This window comes from Protopterus annectens, chromosome 7.part0 (genome assembly GCF_019279795.1).
Source record: "Protopterus annectens isolate FY-2018-M chromosome 7.part0, PAN1.0, whole genome shotgun sequence".
NCBI classification, from domain to species: Eukaryota; Metazoa; Chordata; order Ceratodontiformes; family Protopteridae; genus Protopterus; species Protopterus annectens.
This window is the reverse complement of record NC_056739.1, coordinates 374,645,970-374,671,237: the sequence shown is the minus strand read 5'-3', so window position 1 is coordinate 374,671,237 and position 25,268 is coordinate 374,645,970. Positions and strand designations below refer to the sequence as shown.

The window sequence follows — 25,268 nt, the reverse complement described above, 5'->3', positions numbered from 1 at the left end:
CTGTCCATCAATTCTGAGTTCATGCAACTACATTAAGTGTTAATTGTTTGCAGATGACTACAGTGCAATCTGAAGGTGTTTGCACTCTAGTCACGATTGTGCATCTGTAGAGTATATGTAAGTAAGATGGTCTGTAGGCAAAGCCCTCACACTGGTGGTGTGCGAGTGGGCAGAGCCCACCACTTAAATACAGTTATTTCACTTGGTTGTGATATGGCATGTTGTGTCTGCAGGTCTATATTGAATTAGCGAATGCTAATTCATTGACCATTTTTAAGCAAAAGCTTAAAATCTCAAACACCCAGAATAGCGATTTTTTTCCCAGGGGAAAAAAATCGCTGGTCCACAAAAAACAAAACAAAACAAAAAAAAAAAAAACATTATCTAAAGTCCCTGAACTTGGTGTGCATGCACAATAGGTTTTGATTTGCTGGGTTGCCTGTCAAACTGAAAGTTGGTTATTTGTGCATCATTTTTGTGAATGTCGGTATTGGTGTAACCTGACAGATGGTTCTATAATCAAATTTACATATTTATTTTCCAAAAAAAATAAATCTGAAGCATACCTCTCAACTGTACAGATTTTCGCAGAATGTCCAGATTTTTGCCTCATATTTTTGGTCCGTTTTTCATAAAATTGTGTTTTTCTGACAAATGAGTGGCAAATCATTAAACACTGAAGTTAGAATATAATGACAGACATTTGAGTTTCAGACTTCATACCCTTCAGAAAATTCATGCTAATGCAAAACCTGTTAATCTAGCACATTTCCAAGTTTGTAGGAGCAATATTTAAAAATGGCCTCTACTTTGGGCCTTTGTCCTACTTTTATGTGTTCATCCATATTTCTTGCTCTAAGAGGTTGAGAGGTATGACTTGAAGTCAGTGGGGTATATATGTTGTCATTAATGCATAGTAAATTTATTCAGCGATGTATTTTTTTAAAACATTAATGAATTTCAGGGGGTGGAACAAAGTGAAGTGTAGCGAACCATTAGAATTTATTTATATACATATATATATATATATATATATATAATGTATTTATTTATTTATTTATTTGCAGTACCACAATCAAAGCTTAGTCAAACAGCCTACACTTAAATGAAGGAGTTTGGACATCCTTTTCCCAAAAACATTACTCCTGTATTTTTTTTGTACAAATGTGTCTACCAAGCTGGATTGTAAAAGTTAAATGACACAAAATTTAAAGATTTATGTAGTTCCTTATTTTGACTTAAGTTTAAAAGTGATGTGCTTTAAGATTTACTGATTTTTCCGTTCTCAGACTCTCTATTTCCACCTCTAGGCCCCTATAAAAACATACTGTTATAATTCTGTTTCAAAATTTGTACATTTTCAAGAATTGAGAGGCTGCATTACTGCTAACATTTCTTAATGCTCTGTTCATAAAGCATATTCTTAAAATTTTCACTTGTTTCTCAGATGCCGAATTTCCGGCAGACAATAATAGCAGTGCAACTGCTTTACATATCTTCAGTATTTCTACGCAAGCATATAAATGCAGAACCCAGTTTTGACAGATTTCTTGTTAAATGAAAATGTTAACAATTGGTACTGTATGTTTCAGATAAAATAAACTTGATATTAGTTACTCCATTGCTTTTCTGTCTTTAGGAAGCCTTTACAATGGTTTAATGTTTTTAGTAAAGGTTTATGAACCATGTACAGTGCCTGGGGATTCGTGAACAGTCACTGCATCATCATAACAGCCTGTGCAGTATGATATAGCAGAGTCCTTGACATCCTTATATCGTGGAATACAAAAGTCCAAGCAGGTACAGCCAAGTGCAAAGGCAAAATGATGAATCCAAACAGCAACAGCAGTCAGCACTTCAAATCAGCAGAACCATTTAAAATTTCTTTAAGGAACAGACCAGTTTCTGCAACTCCATGCCTTCGTCAGTGTTAAAGTTCCAAACAACAATGCCACATTTAAATATACATGTACTAGAGAACCATTAGAGAATCACCACCCTTTTAAAGAGACAGCATCACTTCATTGAGCCCCGGTGAAAATAAAGCCTCCAATCTCACTATGCAGGAATATTCCTTATTATTCAGGATGCCATGCCAACTCAACTTATTACATGAAGCTAGATTAATCCTGTCAATAATAGTGGAATTAAATACAGCAGGAGGATGTTTCTGGACATGTTTATATAATGCATTAGACAGGCGTCCGTTCCTGATGTCACTCATCTGTCCTACATAAAAAGCTCAACATGTACAAGTAGCTAAATACCCAGTCAGAACAGCAAGTACCAAAACAAAGGATATCAAAAACTTTGGGGGTATTCCTAGATGTAAATTGTTTTGTTTTTAAAACATACTTACATGCAAAGCAATGCCCACATGGTTGGCAATCCACCACAGGGATACAATCTATTCTCTGTGTGTCCATTTTATGTCTACCACTTTTCTTATAATGATTAAAGTAATTACCAATAGTTTTTCCTCTTCTGTAAGAAAACAAACAATGTGCAGGAGCTAATTCAGATATTTTGTGATCTGCCATAATTTTCTTTAAGATATTCTATGTTCATAGAATATTTTAATGAAAATAAATGGGGTATACAGTTTAGTGTTCAGTATGATCTCTCACACTTCACTTTTCTGGATGTTGCCATCTCGTGAAACAAGGATGGCACTCTAAACAGTACTGTGCATAGGAAAACCTGGAGTTTAACACATTTTTATATGCCACTAGCTGCCATCCACCCCACATATCCCCAAATCATAGTTTTTAAGAGTTCATAGAGTATGTTCCTCAGATGTTGAATGTAAGACACAGGAACTTGATTTGGTTAGAAGATTTTGTGACAGGGTATAAATATAAGGATATTTTGACCACTCAAGACTGTGTTCAAGAAGTTGATAGAAGAGAGTTGTTGCAGTATAAAAAAACATACATTTAGGGATGATGTTTTCAGGCTGGTGACTAATTATGGTAGTAATATAGTTTTTTTCAAGCATTTTATCCACAAACAGTGGGACATCCAGTGGCCCCACTGCAAATGGGGAAACAAGTAGTAATGGTGGGGGGGGGGGGGTCCATTACAGGAAGAGAGCTGCTGTTACTTTCCTCAACTTTTCTGGGTGTTTTTGTCCATGGTTGTGCGTCACACAGTTTATATACAATTAATGGAGGTCATGGGAGTGAAATCCTCAGTAGCTTTGTTTTTTGACAAGTTTGACTAATCCTGTTTGCTCTCCAGTATTAATTTCAGCTGTGTGTAATGGATCCTAAATAATATCCCCCTATTACTACTTTTTATTCAGGCAAATGATCTACCTGAACCTCTACCTTTGTACAAATGAAAAATACAATAACCTTCTGATCCCCAAAACATTGCCATGTCAAATCAAAAGATTAAAAATCGTTGATCTTGGATAGAAATTTGAATATGCCGTTCCTGCAATTTTCTTCTCATTTCTGCATTATACTGGCCCAGGAAACATCAGAAAAGTAAAACGGACAACAGAAAATGTTAACTTCAACAAACACAAAAAGTGTATTTGCAGGAGGAAAACCCTGCCAGATGTGTTTCACTGTCTTTGTTTATTAACTCTGAGACCATACAGCCTTATGTAAAGGTAAAATAATACAGCAATTTTCAGTACATGTTTTTTTTTTTCTGGTACACTTTTAATCCAGAGAATTTTCTCTACTTCAGTCCACATCCCTCCCTTGAAAAGGTAAGCCAATGATTATGTTGTCATTCTTTAAATATTATTTTGAATTGAGAAATAATGCATAAAACACAATTGGATTCTACACATATACTACTTATTTGTCATGAAATCAATAAGTGCTCTAAATGCATTAATAATCTTAAAATGTACATGATGACTACCTTCTTCTTCTTTTGGCTTTTCCCAGTTAGGGGTCGCCGCAGCAGATCACATGTCCACTCGTGATTGGCAGTTGTGTTTTACGGTGTCAAGTTGCCAGCCCGGTGCCCAGCCTTCCACAGAAGGCACACACACACGCACTCATGCCTAGCGCTAGTTTAGTGTACCCAATCCACCTACAACATGTCTTTGGGATGTGGGAGGAAACCAGAGCACCCGGAAGAAACTCACGCAACCACAGGGAGGACATGCAGACTCCGCACAGAAGGCATCCCAACCAAGAATAAAATCAGAGAACCTCTTGCTGTGAGGCAGCAATGCTAACTGCTGCACCACCGTGGCCGTCCCTACATGATGACTACCATTCTGAGCCATGTCATTATTCCAATTGATTTTTTTTTTTTTTTTTGAAAAAATCTGAATCAAAAATTTCTGAGGGTAATTTTAGTCAGTAGGTCTGCATCCCCATCATCCTATTGGTCAAGTAGACTCACTGTTTTTACAACCATGCTATGGAGTGGCACATTGTTGCCACTTAGGACAAGATTTAAAGGCTAGTCCTTGACTGAGATTGTGTGTAATATTCACTAATCTAGTAAAAAAAAATAACTATTCATTCTTGAGAGAAACTACATTGCATAATGGAATAAGTCTGTGTCTCTTAAAAGTAGTAGTGAAAAGCTAGGCTATAGCAGAGCTTAAGTTTGACATTTATGTTCCATTGCTAAACAGATGAAAAATGAGGTATTTATATTTAGGTTACACGGTTGTGGTATACTAATTGTAAAACTGAAGAATTTGTAAATTTTCACACACTCGTGTTAACGTGGTGACTTTTGAGGTTTGTTATACATGTTTATCAGGGTGTGGTTTTTAACATCTGCAGCAAGCACTTTAGCCATATTTTAGTTGCTATGCTGTGGAATTATGTCCTGTAATAAATTTATTATAACAAATGTAAGAGGTCTGTAAAATTCTTGCTACTATGCCTTCACTGAAGTTTGTAAGTTTATTTTTTTCAGTCAGAAACATAACCACATTTTCACAATTAAAATGTGAACTGCATAGAACCAAAGAATGTCACTTTGCACAGAATCGAATGTCACTATTTTAGTAAATTACATGTTACTGAATTGAATGTCTTTGGCAGACTGTCAAATGAGATCCATTAGGAAGTTATGAAGTGTAATCAGAGTGTTACAGTATACTTGTAGCATTATACAAGACATTTGTGTAGACACAGAAATTAGGGATTGCTTGTAACGGTGTGATTCGTCCCAGATTACCATTGACCCCTGGTAACCTTGTGTTTCCTTGATTCCCACTAGGTGGGCTCCGTGGAGGAATTCCAGGGCCAAGAAAGAAGAGTGATAATAATTTCAACTGTACGCACCAGCGGGGACTACTTGAAGATGGATGAGGAGTTCAGTTTGGGTTTTGTTAAAAACCCCAAGGTACATTCATACATTTAATTTTATTTATTTCTTTTATTTTTTTATTTATTTTTTTTTTTGAGTTTGGTATAACTACCTGTTTTTTTCTTGGTTGCTGGCAGAAGGAAAGCATAAATGATGAAACGAATCTACTGAACCTTTTCCAAAATGGTGCAGAACACATACTGTTCTATTCACAGCCCCAGAATATCTGAATTCCTTACTCCCCCAATTATCTCTAAATATCACTTACTGAAAGTGTTAACCAAGACCAAAAATATTTCCTCCATTACACCTGGAAATACATCTGGTTGCTTACGTGTTGCAGGCCCTTGCAGACAAACTGTTTAACTTAGGTTTACCTGCCGGTTTTATCCCAGGTGAATGGTGCATTCCATAAGGGTGGCTTACAAACATCCTGGCTAATTACAGACCTATCAGCCTTACAATCCTCATCTGCAAAACCATGGAGCATGTAACTGTCCTCAAACTCTGATATAAACAATCTCGATAGTTGACTCCCAACAGTTTGATTTTTTTTGAAGGCTTAATATTTTCTGTATAATGTGGGAAACTCCTTTGAAAGGGTTACAGAGGCTGTTAATGGTGACCATACAGTACAAATGGCATATCTTGTCCTGGCCGAGGCCTTCAGTACCATTCCCCATGTTGACATCATACAAAACCTAAATGCTTTACAAGTCAAGCCATATGTTGTAAGATGAATAGCAAACTAGCTGAAAGACAGACCCCACATAATGCAAGTTGAAGATGCCTTTTCAGAAAGTATGAAAGAGACCAGTGGTGTCCCTCAGGGCTCTGCTACTGGTTAGATCTTCAAACATTGAGGCAAAACCTGGCAAAGTTTGTAGGTGACTACAGACTGGGGTTAAATCACCCTATGAAACAAAATCGGCCATAATGAACTTTCCCTGGTGACATTTTGTTATACTAAAAAAGGGATAAACTAAATGTTAAGTGTAGTATCATCCTTGTTGGTATACAACCCCTCCCCTTGTCATATTTATATATTTTGTTTACCTATCTACTTATTTATTTACAATTTGTTTATAGGAAAGCCCTGATGGACAATTTAAGACCCTTTTTCAGTATACGCCTGAGGAGACGAGCACAAAGTGCAGTTGGTAGTACAAAATTCCAAAACACTATTACATTAACCTTGTCAGGTAAATAAAAGGATGAAAGTTGATAGATTGATCACAAATACACAGCGTTGTGGTTAAGAGTTGTTATAATGTATAGACAACATACCACTACAAAGTAAAAATGTAGTTGGAGAACTAGGTACTTGGGTTTGATAGCTCCCTCTTGTCTGACCACCATGTAACAACTGTTATCAGGAAATCCTTTTATTTTGCCTGAGGTAATGACCTCCTTACACTCAGCATTGATCAGGCCCGTTATGCAGTATAATGCTCCCTTTGGGAAGTATCTCACTAATTAGAGAAACCCCCAAAGTTCCTGACCAAAAATATCACAGCAAAAAGTCCCTGAGCAACCAGTAGAGCCTGGAAGCTCTCCCTTTTTCAGTGTCTTAGACTTTTGAGGAGAGCTATATCTTGTTTACCATACCATTGGAAGCCAGCTTGTCCTGGGTCCCCTGTTTCTCCTTAAACCCAATATCTCCACCAGTACAAACCAATGACCTAAATCTTCACATGGTGGAGGCATAGGTTTATAACTCAGTGACACCCAAACTTCTGGAATCGCCTTCCCAGCATTTTAAACAGTGCAACTTAAACTAGATGACTGGATGGGTATCCACACATTTACTCAGGGTTGTCACTGCTTTGGCAGTTCTGAGAAAAGGAGGTGTAGCCTGAGGGGGGAGAGTAATGGAAGGGCACAGAAAATGTTGGAATGGTCATAAGACTCAGTGGCTTTGGAATATCAATGAATATGCCAATCAATACCATTATGAGAAAAACACAATATGATTGTGTAATTTATTCAAGTGCTACCAATCTTAAATACTTGGCTACAGCTTGTACAGGTAAACAATACCACATCACAAATACATTTATTTTTGCAAAGCTTTATTCCCCATTCTCTTGAACCTAATTACAGCAACTTGGAGACTGCACAGCCTTATAGAAAATGGAATGGGTATTTATTTTTTTTTGTGCAGGTGTGTTCACAGAGTTAGAAACAAGGTTTGATAATGTTGAGGGATGTGGATTGAAGCCCTTCATCTGGTATGTAGAGGCTTTTTCTCTTACAAAAAGGTCATACTATGATCACTATTTTATTGAAAGTGCATTTTACTTGATCTTTGATTTAGTATTTGAATATTGCAGTGTTCATTGATTTGTATTATCCATTAGTATGGAATTGGTGATTTGTCATTAAATGTTGTGTATTTCCATATGTTCAAATATACCTGATTAAATCATGGCTAATGGAATTTTGAAAAACTGTAAAGAAAAATAATTCCATCCGCATACCCAAATGCTTTCTCAGTGTCATCCATGTCTGCAGTGTTCAGTTTGGTCATGTCATTGGAGCTGTTATTACACCTTTTTCACCCTGTTTCCCTACTCACCTTTCCTTTCACTACAGCAGTGTAACATTCTGCTACCTGCATTCAGTTTACTCGGTTTTATCATGCAATTATATGACATCAGCAGTTTGTGTCCTTTAATAAATAAGGTGTGTGAGAGAGAAAAACAGTGTGTAGATCAATATTCCAGCATTCTGTGCCCCATTTTGGTTAGTTTAGTACTTAACACAAAAAGGCATACAAATTACATTTACAAGAGTGAATGCCTGACACAAAGCTGCATTCATAGATATCTTTTTACCTCCTAGCTAAGAAGCAAAATATTGTCAAGTTTGGTCCTTGGAGATGTTTATTTTGACATTTTCCTCCAGATCTAGCAACATAATGGAGCCAAATTCATAAATGCACTTGTTTTAAAACCTGTCTTCTTGCATCTTTAATTATTCTTCCTTCACTTCTCACTAACCAAGTTGCAATAGCAGTTACACCACTCTGCTTGCATGAGTCGCACTGTAATGTTTTTAATCATTAGTTGATTGTATACTCTGCATTGCCCTCTACTGCGGTGGTGGTGCTGCGGTAGCGTTGTCGCCTCACAGTAAGACATTATCCTGTTCGATTCTCTGCTAGAGCGTCTTCTGTGTGGAGACATGCATGAATGGGCGTACCTTCGTTGAAGGTTGTGTGTCAGGGCTGACAACTCGGCATGTAAAAATCTACTGCCAATCATTAGCGGACCGGAGTTCCGCTGTGGTGACCCCTAACCGGGAAAAGTAAAAAGACACAAACATAATCTGCATTGCCCTGCATATGTATCGTTCACTCTTGTCTACATACATGCTCTTTTGAAGAGCTAATAGAACACTTTTGTACAAGTACCTTTGATTGAATCATTCATATCTGCATAGCATTTTAGTAACATGTTTAACATAGTTTGTGTACAAAATTCAATGGGTCACCAAAACTGCATGCTGGCTTTCTGAAACTGCCTGTGGATTGTATTTTATTTATTTTTCTTTACCTGGGTAGTGCACTGATCTCAATAGACGATTTGCAGGCACAGCACAGGTGAATAGATCACATAAATATATTTACAGAACATGATATATTAAAATTAAAAAAAAAATATATATATATATATATATATATATATATATATATATATATATATATACATACATATAGAAGAATATGGCACAACGTTTAGTTCATGAATCACTTTACATTGTCAGAGCATGTTGCTTTTATTTGTAAAAGTATAAACATCTGTGCACACTATCTTGAGGCCATCCCTCAGAATGGGATTTTGTAGTAACGAGTGATTATTTATTTTTAGAGATTTAATGTGGCAATGACCAGAGCCAAGTCCCTTCTAATCGTGGTGGGAAATCCAGTCATCCTCTCTAAGGATCCCATATGGATGAAGTAGGTATATTTATTAAAAAAAATCTTAAGACTAAATTGCTATTAGGAGAAATATAGATTGCTCTTTGATGGGTGGGGTAGCTTTATAACACGTTCCATGGTCATTATTATTCTCAGGATTTAAAGGGAAAGATTCATAGATTCATACAAAATTAAATTAAGCAGACTCCATAATACTGTTACTATGGAGAATTTAATTTTGTTGTACTACTAATATTTGATATGTTTATGGACAGGTCAATCCTGACGATGGTCTGCAAGAACAAAATGAACCAGGATACATTTTATGCAGAAACTCTTATTAGCATCTGAATACATTTAGCAATACATGTAAAGCAATGCTTTGCAAAAAGTTTTCAGTGGACAAAACTGTTGCACTTGTTGGCAGCTGCGTTAAAAGAACATTTAATTGTTAAGACTAAAACTCATTCCTTTGAAGCATGAAGTTTGACACACAGGTCATCAAAATACTGGCTTTGAGCCCTTCTTCCAGTTTGTGTATACAATAAATACCAGAGGTGAACTGTTTGAGGCATAAGCTACTAACATTTTGTTTTCACATAGTGTGCATATGTGTGAATATTGGTAGTGTTAGTCTGACTTTTGTCATAGGGAGTGGCATATGTAGTGAATACACATTGGGTGCATACAGCTGTAGAAAGTGTTATTGTTGAATAGGAAGAGATGCACAGAATCACTGAAATTTCTTTGCACATGCTCAAGCTATTAAAAAAAATTCCTTGAAGACAACTGTTTGACTGATGTAGCAAATATTTATGCAACCTTGTATTTATTTCTCCCAGGTATTATTGTTGTAAGTAGATACAGTACTGTGTTGAAATGTGTGCATTTTCCAGGAAGAAATTTGTCCGTGGCACACCCACATTTTCCAGAAGTGGAATAAAACAGGCAAAACATTTATCCCTTGTACATGTGCTTGCAAGACTTTGATTAGCGATAGCCGTGCAGGAGTATTACGTACTAGCCAAACACCAGGCTGTTCCCCAGTGGCAGGTTATAAATAAGCATATAGCTTTGCTGGCTCATATTTAGCAGATCCAAGGGAGGCTTGCTGATGTATATGCAGTGTGACTAAATAGTTATTACATTGAATGTAGAACTGAATGAAAAATCATATAGCTGCAAATGGGAGTTGTAGCTAAGTGGATCCAGACATAGATGATCATGACTTGAAGTCACTGACTGTGAGCCACTTTGGGCTTCCATATGATCCAAAAGACATTGCTGAGCTCCATGGCAGGCAGCCCTGTGTGCTGTCGCAATTGGGCGATGAAGGTTTTGCCATACCACTGTACCACTGCAGTTTTATGCGTTATGTGCAAAGCAAACATTTAAACATAGTATAGCCCTGTGTAGATTCAAGCAATTTTACCACCAGTATGTATTAAGGCATGAAGTATACTTATTTAAACTTACCTTGCCATATTTTGAGCTTGTACAGGAACTCCACCCCCAGCATTTTTGTCATCATAACATCATGCAACTGAAACACTTGGTTCAGTCTTTGATAAGTAAAACTGATGCTTTCTATGTCCATGATAAAGTACTGCCACTCATTTAGTGCAAAATGTATTATGTGATAGATGCTGCTTTTTTCTCTGTGTACCCCTTCTCTGCAGGTAAATGGCCAGAACTGACAAATGCTTTACTATTGTTTTGTCCTAGTCTCTTACTGGCATCAGAGTACACAAATATCTTGAAAAAAAATCACAGTTGCCATTTTCTTCTCCTCGTTGAGCACCAGGACTTGCCATGTGCTGTATAATCTGCCCTGAGCCCCGCCATATTAGCCTTTCTTCTTACACTTGTCTTCTTCCAGGAGATGCTTCTCAATGAGGTTTTGTTCTCCAACTAGTAGAAAAGTAGCTTTAGCCTTCAGTCTGTCAGCTCTATTATTCTCTTTTTGCTGGGTCAGCCTTCTTGCACCCAATTCACTTATAGTACTCAAAATGTTAGCAGCTTGGATGAAAACTCATCATCTATTTCACTGGTGGGCAGAAATGAAAATGATGCAGTTCACCCCTCTTAGTAACTGTTTTATGGCTATCTTCCAGCACCATAAATTTATTTTAACTTCTTATGCCTCTTATATCCATTCCCATTCTTTTATTTGGGTTGAAAATGTGAACAGTGATTAGTCTTCTGATCAACAAAAAAATATGTTGAATGTTCTGTGACTATAGTGTTATAGGCCATAAAGTATGGAAAAAGAAAAAAGTACCTTTTGCAGTCTGAAAAGAATATTGCCTGAGTATGTATTAGGTAAACATTTTTTTTGCTGCCATTAACAATGCTCTCATCCTTGGAACATTTTGTACTCTCCTGTAGAGCACTTCACCGTATAAGCACTAGAAGTGCATACGCTAGACTTAGGATCCAGCTCTCGTGCTACTCCCTCTACCCATAATGCCTAATTCTGTCCCCATTACCTCAGATCTCGATTTGCCACCATCGTGGTTAGATGCAGGTTCCACTCTCAAGCTAGTAACGTTGATTTGTTCATTTATAGGTTCATAGGTAGGTACTAGGCTATTGGCCCTGGGGCCTATAAAAGCCCAGCCAAAAAGGTACCCTGGCTTTTGCCACCCAAGAAAATTATTTTCCTGTGCCACTGTCTAGCAGGGCCACATAGGTGATCCCCGGGGTGAATTTCTTATTTACCATCCAATCATCAAGATTTTTCTTGAAGAGTGATAATGAGGAGCTTTGTTTGATATAGATAGGTAGTTTATCCCAGAGTATGGGAAGTCTCTGGGACAGGAATCTATCCCTCCGGCATGTTCTGTCTATTGTGGTGACAAGGTTTAGGTCCCTAGAGTGTGTAGCTCTGAGGGATTGGGATTTCTTTAAGTGGAGCATGTCCAGCAGCTCTGGGTTTGACATAGCTTTGTATGTTAGGCAGAGATTGCCTCTGAGTAGGCGATAAGCGACGGAGAAAAGCTGGAGCTTTTTGAGACGGTCTGCGTAGGGCATCAGTTTGAGGCCGGTAATCCTCTTTGTGAGGTATTTCTGCAGCCTTTCCAGTTGTTGTAGATGTCTTGTGAGGTACATACCAAAAGGGGCATTGTACTGTATAATGGGTCTAATGAGCGATGAGTACAGGGGAACAATGACCTCTTTTTTTCTGGATGAGAAACCTTTTGTGATGAGGTGTGCCATGTAGAAGGATTTCCTGACTACTGTGGCGATGTGATTATCAAAGGAGAGACTACTGTCCACCTGTGTCCCAAGGTCTCTTATCACACTTTCGATGTTAAGTATACTACTACCTATGTTGTAGTTCATGGGTATAGAGTTTTTACCAAAGGGGATGACAATGCACTTTTTGGCATTGAGCTTGAGGCCATGGCTTTGACACCAGGCATCTGTCTCAGTGAGGCCTTTTTGTAGGATGTCCACATCATTAGGAGTTTCAATTATGACTCCTAGTTTGCCGTCATCTAAGAACTTTGTTAGCCAAAGACCTTCTGTGTTACCCTGTACTTCAGAGAAGTAGATAAACAGGAGAGGACCCAGGACTGAACCCTGTGGTACTCCACTTGTCACTGGTCTGAAGTCGGATTTGGAGTTTGCTACTTTCACAGTGTGGGTTCTGACAGTGAGACAGTTGGCAACCCATCTTGTGACATAGGGATTTATACCTGGTTTAGTGAGTTTATCTATAATTCCAGAGTGGGGGATGGTGTCGAAAGCCTTGGCAAGATCTAGACTGTGTAAACCACCTTACCCTTGTCTACAGCTTTGTTGACTGCTTCAAAGAAGTCTATCAGGTTTTAGGAGACATGATCTGCCTTTTACAAACCCAAACTGGGTGGGGTCCAGAGTTTGGAGATTACCAATGTCTTTGTTTATAAGTTCCATGATGATACGTTCCATGGCCTTGCAGACCAGTCTCGTCAGGCTAATGGGGCGGTAGTTCCCAGGGTCAGTGGTGGCTCCCCCCCCTTGTGGAGAGGGATAACTGTCGCTGTGCGCCATTCAGCAGGCACAAAGCCTGAGGTGAGGCTATGAATGAACATGGTACTTAGGTGGGGTGCCAGTTCATTCTGTAGTTCATGTAGAATGCAGCCTGGGATGTTGTCTGGTCCCATGGATGCTGTGTTCTTGGCTTTGGAGAGTGTGGTTTTTACTTGTACAGCCGTGATTACAGGAACTTTGTATTTTTCCAGTATAGAGATGTGCTCTTTAGGGGGTGAGAGGAGGGGTAAAGTTAGCATTGAACCTATCTGCCAGGATGTTGGCAATATCAGTTGGGTCTGTATATTTAGTGCCATTGTGCTGTAACTCAGAGCAGATCTGAGTGTTGCCATTGAGATTCTTGACATAGCTATGGAATGCTTTGTGGTTGCCTTTAGAATCAGTAGCAATTTTGTTTTCATAACTAGCTTTTGAGGATTTTATCAGGGATTGCAGCTTCTTACTGAGGCTGACCAGGGAGCTCCTCCACTCATGGGATTTTACTCTCTTTTGCAACCGTCTCTTCCTTCTGTTGTACAGTTTGCTTATGGCAGGGGACCACCAGATTGGCTTCCTTTTTTTGGAGGATAGCTTCTTAGTTCTTTTTGGGATAGCATGATCCATGCACTCATGTAAGTGCTTATAAAGTGCAATTGTGTAGGATTCAGTAGTCGTTACTGTATTGTCCATCTGCATGGGTGTCATGAAGTTCACCACTTCTGTCTTAAGAAGCATGAAGTTAGCTTTGGAGAAATTTTTTACCATAGTTTCCTTAATAGGGGGTTGTGGCAGGATGTGGATATCTAGAGTGATTAGCTCATGGTCAGATCAGAGCAATGAGGTGATGACGTCAGGTGTGGAACACCGGTGACTCATGTTGGTGATGACTATATCTAGGATATTGTTGCCCCTGGTGGGGGTGTGGATAAGTTGATCCAGGGTATTAGAGTTTATAAATTCCAGAAAGCGTTGAGTGAAGGAGTTGGTACATGAGTAGTTTTCCCAATTAATGGTGGGGTAGTTGAAATCGCCCATTATTAGGGTGTTTGGTTGAACCCTAATATTTTCCAGTGCATTAAGAAAACAGGAGTGAGAATCCTGGTGCATGGTGGGTGATCTGTAGTAAGCTACAGTTTGGATTGCAGTTTTGTCCAGAGTTAGTTGCACTTGGATAACCTCGGCTGCATTATGCTGAGCAACTAGCCTGGAGGTGTGGACATCCCTAATGAATATGGACACACCTCCACCTTTGGTGTTCCAGTCCAGGTTACATGGCCAAAAATTGTGGTATGAGTTATAGCCTGGTAGTGCAGGGGTGCTCTCTGGAGCCTTGAACCAAGTCTCAGTCACTGCACAGATATCTATGTTCTCCATTTTAAGGAGTGCTTCGAGGGAGTGCATTTTGAGATTTAGACTTCTAGCACTGAGTAGCATCACCCGCAATTTTTGCTTGCGTGTTCCTGTTACAGTGGTGAATTTGTCATTTGAACCTTGCTTAAAAAAGGCACTATAGGGGCAGCAAGAACCTTAGCCATTATCTGGAATCCCTGGGGCGACAGGTGCAGGCCATCTCTGGCAAAGCATCATGGTCTGTTGACCATGTCGTCCCTGGCAGACAGATACTGTATCCCTTTAGAATGGCACCAGAAACTTAGCCAATTGTTGAAGTCAATCATTTTGTCCTTGTACTGTGGCATCATTCTGGGTGATGGCAGAATGCTACTCAGGGATAGGGTCATACCTGCCTGGGCTACAAGATCGGAGAGCTCTACCATGTCTCTTTTCATGTAGTCCAGGGAGGTACATCTCAGGTCGTTCACACCAACATGGACAATGACAGAGTCATATTTGTACTTGTTGTGGAGTGACCTGAGTGTGTAGGTTATGTGGCAGATCCTGGCACCCGACAGGCAGCTGACAGTAACCTTCTCCTTGTTTAGCCTGGTGAGTTGGACATCAGTGTGCCTGACTATAGAGTCCCCTATGACTAGTGTGTTGGGTACGTTGTTTTGCTTTATTGGCTGTGGTTGAGTGGCACACAGTCTGCGGGCTATGTGTCATTTGGGTTGTGTTGGGGGGGGGTGGAGGTTGCTTGCATTTCTGCTTTGGAGGTCTCTGTTGCTTGAGCAGATTATTATTGAGAGCCTCCGCGAATGTTTTTGTGTTTCTATGTGTGGATTTTGGTGGTGTAGATTTAGTGAGACTATGTGATGAGTGTGGTGTGGTGCAAGTGTTTACCTTCTCCTCTTGATTGTCAAGTTCAGTCTTGATTAGAGAGAGCTTTACCTCCAGTTTGGCTAGATAAGTGCATCTCTCACAGGTCATAATGTTGGGTGGTAGGAGGAGAGGGTTGTCTGTGTACATGAGGCAATTTCTACATTGCCCCAAGATGCCCAGATTCATCAGACAGACAGGAGAGAATACTGGCAGCTGATCCTTGAACATGCCTGAATAAAAAACTATTTTCCTCTAGATAAGTGAGGAAAGCGAGTACAAGAGCTGTTTTTCTCTAAGCAAGTGAGCAAAGTAAGTACCAAAACTGTTTTCCTCTAGGTAATGAGGAAGGTTGAGTGCTGTAGTAATTAGTAGATTATTTAGTGCTTACAAGTTCTGAACAAGTGCTTATCACGGATAAGCAAATATATATATATATATATATATATATATATATATATATATATATATATATATATATATATATATATATGTCTCTCTTCCTATTTAAATGCCTTTTTTTGTATTTTTTTCTCCTACTTTGGTAGTTCTTGCCTATGCTATTGTTGGTGTATTTCCTTTTCTTCCTTTTTAGGAAAAAGTTTAATACCATTGTTGGTATTCTCTTTTTATGGTATTTTCAAAAAAAAAATCTTTCTCTTGCATTTGTTTACCTAGTTCTGTATAATTTGTTGCTTATCTGCTATGTCAGATAAACCAACAGGTTTTAAAAACCATGCTTCTCGTAGGCATAAGATCCTCAGTTCAGATGCCCAGAAGAGCTGCATTTACTGCTTAGGACCAGACCATCAGAATACAGTCTATGCAATATGCTTGACCTTTAACCATTGAGCTTTAGCCGATAGGTGAAACAGACTTATTCTTAAAGGACTGCTACCAGCTTCTTCTGGGGCTCAAATCCCCTCTAAGTCAGCCAAGTCAGTTTCTTCAGAAGCAAAAAAGAGGTCTCCAAAGTTCCTCAGGGCTCCCTCTGAGCTTTTGGAGAAGATATGAACATTTTTGGGTCTGATTTCCTCAGATCCCAAGTCTGGAAGTCTGCCTTTGTATCCTATACAGTACTCTGATCCGACAGTGTCCTCTCTGATCGTGATCTCTCCACTCCCCTTTACTTCCTTGTCAGATCCCAAGCCCTCAGATCTGAGAGCAAGTTCTTCTCACAAGAGCTGTACTCTGGAATAATACAGTAAACCCTGTGTCTCCCTCCGATTTCCTCAGATCAGTGTGGGTCTCAGAGCAGAGATATTGGTGCTGGATCCGAGGGGTTGGGCTCCACTCACACATTACCCACTTGATAGGCCCAAATCTAATATGCAGCATCCACAAAACCTGCTGGAGAGAGAGGTTTGTCTCCCAGAGGCTGCCCCATCTCTGGAACAGACTTCCTATACATGTTAAACAGAGTACCTCATTGACCCTCTTCAAGTGCAACCTTGATGAGTGAATGGGAAACCACAAATTTGTCCCAGGGGGGTTCCACCTTTGTCCCTCATTGACAGGGGTGACAGGTGCTGACTGAAGTTTTTTTTTTTTTTTTTTAAGGATAAACTCTTGACTAGGCTTGTAAGGGCTCCAAGGCCCTTAGTCTAGTAACCTCCTATGATCCTGTGAGCTGACCCTTACTCATGGACCCTTGGCCCTGGATAGCTCGGAAGCAATTCTCCTCTTGAAGCTCAGATCCAGAGGTGGCACTGACCTACCATCTTCGGAAGAGTTGGCTCTGAGGAGGGAAGAAATGGTTTCCTGTTATCTGTCTGCTTTCAAGGTGGGAGAAAGGGCTTTTTCCTCTCCACAGCGAACCATAGTCTCTTGTCTCAGATCCTACCTTTCTCCTCTCTTTGGTTCCAAGCTCTGAGCCAATCAGACTTATTCCACAGGGACAACCAGCTCCAGGAGGTCTCCAGACAGTTCCCCTAGAAGAATTTCCCCTCCCTTCTGACAACTCCCCCGAACATCTCAAAGAGGATGTCCCTTTGAAGAGGACATGTAAGACACATTGTCTCCCTGATGGAATCTCTCATGGAAGACACTGATTTTGATGAAGGAAAGGAATCCTCCAGATCACCACCTGATATCTCCTTCGGAGATATTTTCAAGATCCTCAAACAGAAAGGTGGTTGGTCTTCCCAATCTCCTTCTCCTGAAGAGTCAGTGTTTCTGGAGGCTTTTTCTTCTGGACCATCTATGTCTTGGATGACCCCCCCCCCCCCCCCGGGCATGGAAGGAGCTTGACACTGTCGAATCCATCCCTAATTGCCTGGACAACTTTTTGGGCCCTCCCCTTCTGATGCACCCCACTGGAACAAAGGTGTCCCAGTTGATGCTATGGTGGTGACGGCAGCCACCAAGAAAGAGCTGGCAGAGCAGAGCTCTTCTGTCCATCCACCAGAGTACTGATCTTTGGACAGATTCGGAAAGTGAGTTTTTGCCTCAGCTACCTTCACACTGAGGTCTCTAAATTATTTGGCACATTTTACTAGTCTACAGAATGATTTGATGAAGGAGTTATTAAATACTCTTTTGGAGTCTGTGTCTGTGGAGAATATCAAAAAGGCTTCCACTCAGCTGGGCCTCTCTGCTGTCCATTTCAAATGCATTGAGGTTGATCTCCCATACAGTGGAAAGCACTACACGAGCAGATGATTGAGGGATAGCCATAAGAAGACATGCCTGGATGCGACTATGAAATTTTCTGGAGCCTTTTAAGATGTCCTTTATTAATACCCTGTATTAATACCCTATTTGATGGCACTTCCTTATTTGGGCCATCAGTCAAGGACACCCTTACCCACAGCGAACAAGAAGGAAAGACACTGTTTGCTGTGGGACTCAAGGTTTCTACTTCTCAATGGGCTTTCTCTAGAAACCAGCAAGATGGTAAGAAAATGTGGTACTGTAAGTCTCGGGGACATTTCCAGGATTTGTAAGGAAAGAATTCCTCCAGAGGCAGAGGAGGAATCTTTAACAGTAGACATATGCCTAGAGGCAGAGGGGGCTCCAAGAATGAGGGGTTTAGAGATTCTTTTTCAGACTGGCCCTATCAGTGCTGCCTGACTGTTCAACTCAAAGCAGTTTAGGGTAATTTCTCTTTGCACCTAGATACCTGGACAAATATCGTAAAAGATTCTTGGGTACTAAGAATAATATCAGGAGGTTAAAACATACCATTTTCCCTTCATCCACCTCCTCCTTAAAGGAAGAAACCTACCAATGTTCCATCCAGTCAGAGGAAGGATGCAACACAAGAAATACAAAAGTTGTTTGAGTAGGTCCCACCCAATCAGACTGTATTCGGAAAGTATTTATGCTTCTTTTTTAGTGCCAAAGAAAACAGGGGACCTCAGACCCATTTTGGATCTAAACAAGTTGAACCAGTACGTAAAGAAGGCAAAGTTCTGAATGGTCATGGTCCAGTCCATCCTGCCTTTTCTGCACAAGGACAATTGGATGTTCTCCATTCATCTCCAAGATGTATACTATCACATAAAAGTAGGCTGGCTATACAGGAGATACCTATGCTTTCGGCTGGGAGACAATCATTACCAGTTCAGAGCTCTGTCCTTTGGACTCACCACAGCCCCAAGGGTGTTTATGAAATACATAGCAGTAGTAGAAGTTCACTTGAGACTCTGTGGATTCAAGGTGTTTCCATATCAGGACAATTGGCTTCTTCCTGCCCCATCCAACCTTCAACTTCTACAAGCCAGGGACCATTTCCTCCAGATTAGTAACATCTTGGGTATCTGGATAAATCGTAGCAAATCAAAATTAGTCCCAGTACAGTGCCTGGAGTTCATAGGGACTCTCTTGAATGCTACAACTCAGGTAGCTTCTTTACCTCACCACTGCATTAAATCCTTGAGAGTTCAAGTTCAGACTATACTTTCTCAACCTTCTCCTCTGGCAAAATTAGTGCTGTAAGGTTGATGGCAGCAGCAATACTGCTACTTCCATTAGCACTCTTCTTTATGCAAATGCTCCAATGAACCTTGGCTGTTCAATGGTCCATTCTTTGTTAACCCCTATCCTTTTCTATGAAACTCACTCCAATTTGCAAGCAACACATTCATTGGTGGATTCAATCTGATGATCATGATCTTGGCAGACCCTTCGTTCTTCCACCCCTAGTTGCCACAGTGACCATGGATGCTTTACAGCTGGGGTGGGGGACAATTTCTTGGGAAGAATGGTCCAAGGCATATGGTTTCCTCTAGAAATCAATTTGCATATCAGTGCTCTGGAGATGAGAGTGGTCCTTCTAGTGTTGCAAGCCTTTCAAGATGATCTCCCTCTGGGGACGCAGTTCAGATGAACAACATGTTGGTAGTCTGGTATATCAGCAAGCAAGGAGGAACCCAATTTTACCCCCTCTGCAGAGAGGCCATGCAGGTTTGGTAATGGGCAATCCCTTCATATCGCTTTCTTATTGTGGCACACATCCCAGGGAAAACCAACATACTAGTGGACAAGCTAAGCAGATCCATTCTAATGCTTCATGAGTGGTCTGTCAATCAATCAGTTGCGAATATAATTTTCAGGTGTTGCAGTCAAACTTGCTTTTTGCCATCCCCCTTAACAAGTGCAGCAAGTTCTTTGCCTGATCCCCCCCCCCCACAGAGGGAGTCACAGAGTGATGCCCTGATTCATGATTGGCCCCTGGGTCTCCTTTAGGTTCTATATTATAACATCAAAGTTACAGAACATCAAATACAATATGGTTGACACCATATTGTCAAAATTCCCTAACTTAGAAAATGAAAAAAAAAATCAAAACTTTAAATTTTTACCCTAATGGGTTTAAACATGGGGGCAAGCCCCCCTGCACCCCCCACTGCCCCACTGGGTCTCCTTTAGGGTGTATATTATAACATCAAAGTTGCAGAACATCGAATACAATATGGTCAACACCATCTTGTCGAAGTTCCCTAACTTCGAAAATGAAAAAAAAAAATCAAAACTTAAAATTTTTACCCTAACAGGTTTAAACAGGGGGGCAAGCCCCCCCTGCACCCCCACACCCCCGCTACTTTAATATACCAACTCAAAGACCACACTACATTGCTGTAAATGGAAATCTGCCCTTACAGAGATTTCCGTTTACACGCTCAAGATTCTGAGCATTCGATATTTTCGTGCCGACAATGTCAGATTCAACATTGTCGACTTTCAAGAATATAACATAGACTCCTCCTTTATGCCAACCCTCCTCTTCTCCTGATTCCAAAGTTCTTACAGAAAGTAAATGGGCTGAATAGCATGGTCATCCTCTTTATCCCTGTTTGGCCTCGGCATGTATGGTTCCCCTTCCTGCGGTTTCACTTGCGATATCTTCCATGGATACTGGAGCCTGCTCAGGATCTCCTATCACATCCATCAGGAATTCAACTTCCCATTCTCCATATCATCAAACTTACCGTATGGTTTCTCCACTTCAAGTAAAAGTCAGGTAGTCCAGACTTTCTTCCCCATTTCTCGATATTATTCTGGCCTCTCAGAAGTCTTCTACCAAAATAGTCTACCAAAGCAAATGGAAAATATTTTCTATTTGGGATTCTAGACAGAATACCAACTCTGTTTTTCTGCCCCAGCCATTATTCTTTGTAAAACAATTCTTTTTTAAAGAATGGGCAAGTTTTTCAACAATTAAAATTCAGTTAGCAGCAATTTCAAATTTCCATTCAGGAAATAAATCTTCTTCCCGGGTATCTTCCAGATTGTGTAAAGCCTTCATGAAGGGCATTTTTCTTCTCAGACCTCTGATAAAAGATCCTTCCCCTCCTTGGGACCTTACTGTGGTTCTTCAAGGATTAACTCGGAAGCCCTTTCAACCATCTGACAAATGTGATTTGAATTTTTTTATGGAAAACTCTCTTTTTGGTAGCTATAACTTCAGCAAAAAGAATTGTGGAACTCCAGGCTCTCTTATCTAAGTTTCCTTACATTGTTTTCCACAAAGATAGGGTTTCTCTAAAGACCAACCCTTCCTTTATTTATAAAGTGGCATCTGAAAATAACAATCAGTCTATCCAGTTACTGTTTTTCATAATGTTTTCTAATAAAAGAGAATACATACTTCATCTCCTTGATGTGCACAGACAACTATGTTTTTATCTTCACAGAACAAAACAATTCAGAAGTCAGATTAGCTTTTCATATCCTTTTCCCCTAATCGACTAGGTCAGGCAGTATCTTAAGTTACACTAGCCAAATGGATTACTGACTGCATTTCATAGGTTTATTCTCAAAAGGACTAAATTTCCCAAGACCTCCTAGAGCTCATTCAACTTGTCCATGGCTGCTTCATCAGTCTTTTGGCCAAGGACCTCCACTGATGACTTCTGTGATGCAGCTACTTGGTCAAAGACTCATACTTTTGTTACACATTATAAGTTGGACATTATATCCAGAAGCAGAGCTTCTTTTGGTTCAACAGTGCTCTGGCATGTCCTTACATGAGGGACTCCAGAGACCTATGTAGCTGGGAACTCTGTCCCATTTGTGAGGAAGAATGAAAAGGACATCATCAGATTTGTAGGTTATGTACTATACTCACCATGACTGGGTATATGTGTGGTCCATTTTCATTCTTCGTCACCTTCCCTCCTATCCACCCACCCCATCTCTCTTGCTCCTGGAATTTCCTATTAGACTGGTTTGGAACCATACTGTTCCAGGTTTGAGCCCTATATTTTCTTCTGTTTGTATTCATCTTCTTAGACAATTGGGAGATTAAGCAGCAAATTCAATCTGAGATGATGGGAATGAAATGGGGCATTATGTGTAGAGGGAGTAGCTTGAGAGCTAGATCCAAAGTCTAGTGTATGCGGCTGAGTTGGATCTGAGCCCAATTGTGAGGAAGAATGAAAATGGACAACACAGATGTCCAGTTATGGTAAGTACATAACCTATAATTTTTGCTTTCTGAAGGCACAAAGACTTTGCCATAAGATGAAATAGTAGAAGGCATACTTAGATTGCATGTGTGTATGTGTGTGTCTGTGTGTCTGTCTGTCTTGTATTCATATGAAAATAAAATGCACAAATTAAGGAATGTATGCACATAGAGTACAAACTTATGACTATTCAAATCCAAATTTATAAAATAATTTTAATTCACTTTCTTTTTTCATCATCGACATTGGTTTCCTCTGTTGTACAGTAACTTCTTTCTTTGTCTGTACTTCCATGGATTTGCCATGAGTGTAGTGGGATGGTGAGTGACTGATTTGTGTGATTGCTGAACATCAGCAGTAGAAAATGACATATCTTGACTCCATGTGGTGGCCATCTGTAATGTATGTACCAGCTATGTTTACATAATTAATATTCCTGTTGCATAATTGACCCCTAGCAGTAGAGTGTGTTTGTTTCACTCTGGGACTCCTTAATTTAGATACAGGAATTCTGTACATCCCAAAGTAGAGTTCTTGAAAGCAAATTAATTGCATAAGCTTAGTTTGGTGAAGTATTCCAAATGGAGAGGAATCCTATTTCTTGATGCAAGGTTAGTTTGGTGATGTGTTCCAAGTGGAGAGGTATCCCATCTCTTGAACCTATGCTGCCATTTTGTTAATTACTTGCATTTCTTTACCAGGAAAGTCCCAATGGGCCTTGAGAGACCTCCATCTCTTTTCATTGAAAGCAAGAGGAGAAGAGCTCTAACATTATCAATACAACTGCAAAACAGTATAGGTTACACGACAGAAGTTAACATTTGCATTAAGTTAACACAATGTTTCAGGATGTAAACATAGTATCTAAAGTATAAAAGTTAAGAAATATTTATTACATGCTGTATAAATGTTATTAAAGATTATTTAAAATACAAAAGAGTGATTTATGAAGAGTAAATGAAGAGAGTTTGCATATAAGAGAATGGAAATGAAGAGAGAAAAAAGTATACTAGAGTTGAGAATAGAAGAAAGTACTTAAGTGATATTGTTATAGCCAGTGTATATAGTCTGTATATTTGTACTATATATAAAAAGACATTTTGAGTGACTCTTCAATTGTATGTTAAGAGATCAGGCAGAGGAAGTAAATACCTTGAGATGAGGAAGAGTAATCAAGTCAAAAAAGGGTTGTAGACACTGGTTTGGCTATACAGGTAGGTGGTGCAGTTCTGGCATATCCTGGTATAGAGAAGTTGTGTTTGGAGGTTAAATTTGAAGCCATGCGATTTTTACAAGCTGTTGCAGAGTAAACGGGATATTGTTCCAAAGTCTGAATATATTGCATGAATGCATAGTATCCCCAAAAGTATTGCAGGATTTGCACTGCTCACTAGGAGTTTGTCTGGGGTAGTATAGCTGTCTGGAGGAAGAGTACCATTGGAGTAGTGATTTTAATGATGTGAATTTGTAGTACTGGTACAGACATTCCATTCAGTGAAGTAACTGAAGTGCCATGCAGTGCTGAGCTCTGCTGGGTAGTGCTGCAGCAAACTCTGCAAGGAGATTGTGTTATTGTTTAGGTTCATTGGTATATACCAGGCTATGAATCTTCATACTACTACAAGCCTAGCTTAGCTAATAACCAGAGGTCAGAATAAAGTCTTGTACCATGTGTTTGTGTGGTACAGACCTTGACCATTAGGCCCAACCCCCTTTTCTCCCTGTTTATTTGAAATGGTTTAGGTCAGCAAGGGTTTGGATCATGGTAAGGTAAGACTGTGTTGAACACCTTTGGATCATGGTAAGGTGAGACTGTGTTGAACACCTTTAAAGAGATCTAGAAGTGCTGCAAGAACCAGTTGTTTGACATCTTGAAGACCTATGGTGCTAAGGAAGGATAGCAAGGCTGTAGCGCTGAGGTTTAGCCAGAAATCATGTGTGTGAACTATAAGTTATTGTGTAATTCGTATTCGATTCGTTAGAAGTGACTGCATTTTTCCGTTACTTTTGATAGCGAAGGGAGGAAAGCAATGGGTCCGCAGTTTCTCAGCTCAGTTGAGTTATCCTTAGTTTGCTGGATTAAGGAAGTTTGTTTCCACATTTCAGGGCACAAGATTCTGTCATAGACCTGATGATGAGTATGGAAGTGTAAAAGTATTGGATGTCTGGTACTCATTTATCCTATTCTACAGGAATATTATTAGTGGATGGGGTAGTTGGTTTTAGGCTCTACAAGTTTAATGGTTGTCCATAGTGTTTTTGAGTTGTTTAGAATGACAGTACTTCAGGTGGAATTAATAAGAATTTCAGTCTATTTACTAGCACTTTGACTTGGTTGCAGAGAGTCCTGTATGTCTGGTAGTTGGAAAGAGTTCTAGAAGTGTGTCAGCATCACCAGGCATTTTCCCTTTTTTCCTATACTGCTTTATTGTTTGTAAGACAAGGGGCTGTATTTGACTATGCATTGCCTTCTAAGTGAGGCCTGAGAATTCAGGGCACTTAGGCAAATATTGTCAAAAATTCCAGTTGCCCTGTCCAAGAGGAGTTATATTAGTTTGTGGCAGTTCCACTGGTGCTGGATGGTTATAAACTGTTGAGATTAGTCAGTCAGATTTTGGACTAAGTTGTATGCAAGAGACAAGGTTCTTATTGACATAGATATATGGTATAGTGATAACTAATTGCAAAAGGGCAAGTTTGCTGGATTTGTTTTGGGGGGGTTGGAAGTTGGAGGTTAAAGTGCAATCTAGGACTGAGAAGTTATCTGTGGCCTTTTTAAATCTGGTAGTGGACTGCATTCATTTTGAAAAGTTACACAGGTTTACAGAGTGTGCAGAGGCTACTTTTACATTGTTTGCCTAGATTACGCTTCGGTTCTGGAGTGCGTTGGTTTCTTGAGAGAGATGTTT

General features: G+C 39.7%; 1 protein-coding gene across 2 annotated transcripts in view; it reads left to right on the top strand.

Moving 5' to 3' along the window:
* Positions 1–25,268, top strand: part of MOV10 (Mov10 RISC complex RNA helicase) — an 892,455-nt gene that overhangs the window by 781,992 nt on the left and 85,195 nt on the right. For both annotated transcript variants that reach the window (XM_044076939.1, XM_044076940.1), the window contains exons 19-20: positions 5,206–5,331; positions 9,168–9,256. In XM_044076939.1, coding sequence (XP_043932874.1) covers positions 5,206–5,331; positions 9,168–9,256 — 215 coding nt within the window. The remainder of the gene's footprint in view (positions 1–5,205; positions 5,332–9,167; positions 9,257–25,268) is intronic.